This window comes from Lucilia sericata, unplaced genomic scaffold (genome assembly GCF_015586225.1).
Source record: "Lucilia sericata isolate MDLA Ls3-8-SP2 unplaced genomic scaffold, ASM1558622v1 Contig001659F_arrow, whole genome shotgun sequence".
Lineage (NCBI taxonomy): Eukaryota > Metazoa > Arthropoda > Insecta > Diptera > Calliphoridae > Lucilia > Lucilia sericata.
The window spans coordinates 2414-6244 of NW_023995572.1; the positions used below are offsets into that span (position 1 = coordinate 2414).

Sequence of the window (3831 nt, forward strand, 5' to 3'; positions counted from 1 at the left end):
AGTCTAGTCTATAATCCAGACTCAAGTCTAGTCTATAATCCAGACTGTAGTCTTGTCTATAGTCTAGACTGTAGTCTTGTCTATAGTCCAGACTATAGTCTAGTTTATAGTCCAGACTCAAGTCTAGTCTATAATCTAGACTGTAGTCTTTTCTATAGTCTAGACTGTAGTCTTATCTATAGTCTAGACCATTGAGTTTTGTCCAGACTACAGTCTATTCTGTAGTCCAGATCTATGCTTTTATCTATTATCCAAAGTGTCTATATTCTTGTCTATAGTTTAATCTACATATATAATATAGTCGTTCTCGATTTTTTAAATATGTTCGTTTAAAAGATATTTTCCTGACTGTTAGTCGTCTTAGATATTTCTAGGGATAAGATTTTTAACAATATTTTAAAAACTAGTTCTATTCAAATGTACCACTGCTTACTTATAAAATAACCTTACAAATTTCAGGGACTTGCAGTAGAAATCGTACGTGTATTACCCGACAGTCCGCCACCTGGTTTAAGTAACATTTTCTGTAATGCCGATGAAGCCAATCCAGCTGATATGGTGAGTTATACAACGATTTAATATAATCGGTTAACCAAAATCTCTTCTATTATACACAGCTTATTACTTTCGATTGTGACGCCATGCCGGTATTGCAAGTTAAAACCTTCCGACAGAAATCAGGAAAAGTTGAGACTTCCCATTATAAGGTAACCGTTTCTAGATTCCGAGCACGCATAGCTAATGCCATGAACTACAATACCTTAAAGGGTGATATGAGAGTAGAAGGTTTTCCAGATGTAAGTTGAGACGGTATCATTTTATTCGATTAATTATAAAAATTCTACGTTTTTATTTTCAGATACGCATAGCCATGAACAGTGTGGGCGCTATTAAGCCCATGGATCAGGATGAACAACAATTCCAGGCCCAAGTTTCGGAAATTTTAACTAGAGCTTTACGTGATACCATTTATCCTGTAGATTTCTCTATGTATACCACTTGTCCTCGTGCCGATATTGAACCCATGGATTTGCCTGTAATTTATCCCATTCCATATGATACTATGGCGGTGAGCGTAAGAACATTGAGAAGAGAATTTTGCTTAAAATATAACACATGACATATAGACATGTGTCAGTAAACATTACCATGACATGTCATGTTTTCTCTTTTAATTTTTTGTTCATTTCCTTTACAATTTTTTTAATCCTGTTACTGTTATTTTGGTGTTATGGACTTATCTTTATGTTATATGAATTACTAAAGGGATGTGGTCCATAGTTCGGGATTATATTTATTCTATTCCAGACAGAAGTCTATAGACCACTATAGTCCATAGTCTCTAGACTAGACTATACACTAGACTAAAGACTAGACCATAGACTAGATTATAGACCATATAAACTAGAATATAGACTAGACTATAGGCTAGACTATAGACTAGACTATAGACTAGACTATAGACTAGACTAGACTATAGACTAGACTATAGACTAGACTATAGACTAGACTATAGACTAGACTACAGACTAGACTGTAGACTAGACTGTAGACTAGACTACAGACTAGACTATAGACTAGACTATAGACTAGACTATAGACTAGACTATAGACTAGACTATAGATAGACTCTAGACTAGACTATAGACTAGACTATAGACTAGACTATAGACTAGACTATAGACTAGACTATAGACTAGACTATAGACTAGACTATAGACTAGACTATAGACTAGACTATAGATAGACTATAGACTAGACTATAGACTAGACTATAGACTAGACTATAGACTAGACTATAGACTAGACTATAGACTAGACTATAGACTAGACTATAGACTAGACTATAGACTAGACTATAGACTAGACTATAGACTAGACTATAGACTAGACTATAGACTAGACTATAGACTAGACTATAGACTAGACTATAGACTAGACTATAGACTAGACTATAGACTAGACTATAGACTAGACTATAGACTAGACTATAGACTAGACTATAGACTAGACTATAGACTAGACTATAGACTAGACTATAGACTAGACTATAGACTAGACTATAGACTAGACTATAGACTAGACTATAGACTAGACTATAGACTAGACTATAGACTAGACTATAGACTAGACTATAGACTAGACTATAGACTAGACTATAGACTAGACTATAGACTAGACTATAGACTAGACTATAGACTAGACTATACTAGACTATAGACTAGACTATAGACTAGACTATAGACTAGACTATAGACTAGACTATAGACTAGACTATAGACTAGACTATAGACTAGACTATAGACTAGATATAGACTAGACTATAGACTAGACTATAGACTAGACTATAGACTGGACTATAGACTAGACTACAGACTAGACTATAGACTAGGCTATAGACTAGACTACAGACTAGACTATAGACTAGCTATAGACTAGACTACAGACTAGACTATAGACTAGACTATAGACTAGACTATAGACTAGACTATAGACTAGACTATAGACTAGACTATAGACTAGACTATAGACTAGACTATAGACTAGACTATAGACTAGACTATAGACTAGACTATAGACTAGGCTATAGACTAGACTATAGACTAGACTATAGAGTAGGCTATAGACTAGACTATAGACTAGACTATAGAGTAGGCTATAGACTAGACTATAGACTAGACTATAGACTAGACTATAGACTAGACTATAGACTAGACTATAGACTACACTATAGACTAGAGATAGACTAGACTATAGACTAGACTATAGACTAGACTATAGACTAGACTGTAGATAGACTATAGACTAGACTATAGACTAGACTATAGACTAGACTATAGACTAGACTATAGACTAGACTATAGACTAGACTATAGACTAGACTATAGACTAGACTAAGACTTAGACTATGGCCTACTATAGTCTAGTCTATAGTCTAGTCTATAGTCTAGTCTATAGTCAGTATAGTATAGTCTATAGTCTAGTTAAGTCTAGTCTATAGTCTAGTCTAGTCTAGTCTAGTCTATAGTCTAGTCTATAGTCTAGTCTATAGTCTAGTCTATAGTCTAGTCTATAGTCTAGTCTATAGTCTAGTCTATAGTCTGTCTATAGTCTAGTCTAGTCTAGTCTATGTTAGTCTATAGTCTAGTCTATAGTCTAGTCTATAGTCTAGTCTATAGTTAGTCTATAGTCTAGTCTATAGTCTAGTCTATAGTCTAGTCTATAGTCTAGTCTATAGTCTAGTCTATAGTCTAGCTATAGTCTAGTCTATAGTCTAGTCTATAGTCTAGTCTATACTCTAGTCTATAGTCTAGTCTATAGTCTAGTCTATAGTCTAGTCTATAGTCTAGTATAGTCTAGTCTATAGTCTAGTATATAGTCTAGTCTATAGTCTAGTCTATAGTCTAGTCTATAGTCTAGTCTATAGTCTAGTCTATAGTCTAGTCTATAGTCTAGTCTATAGTCTAGTCTATAGTCTAGTCTATAGTTAGTCTATAGTCTAGTCTATAGTCTAGTCTATAGTCTAGTCTATAGTCTAGTCTATAGTCTAGTCTATAGTCTAGTCTACAGTCTAGTCTATAGTCTAGTCTATAGTCTAGTCTATAGTCTAGTCTATAGTCTAGTCTATAGTGTAGTCTATAGTCTAGTCTATAGTCTAGTCTATAGTCTAGTCTATAGTCTAGTCTATAGTCTAGTCTATAGCCTACTCTATAGTCTAGTCTATAGTCTAGTCTATAGCCTACTCTATAGTCTAGTCTATAGTCTAGTCTATAGCCTAGTCTATAGTCTAGTCTATAGTCTAGTCTATAGTCTAGTCTATAGTCTAGTCTA

General features: G+C 34.1%; 1 protein-coding gene across 1 annotated transcript; it reads left to right on the plus strand.

The window, feature by feature from the left end:
• Positions 1-459: 459 nt before the first annotated feature.
• Positions 460-1144, plus strand: LOC119612352 (the record flags this gene model as incomplete). Its single annotated transcript, XM_037968155.1, has 3 exons — positions 460-558; positions 618-797; positions 860-1144. Coding segments are annotated over 3 exons (540 nt in total), but the record flags the coding sequence as incomplete, so codon positions are not given.
• Between the last annotated feature and the right edge of the window lie 2687 nt (positions 1145-3831).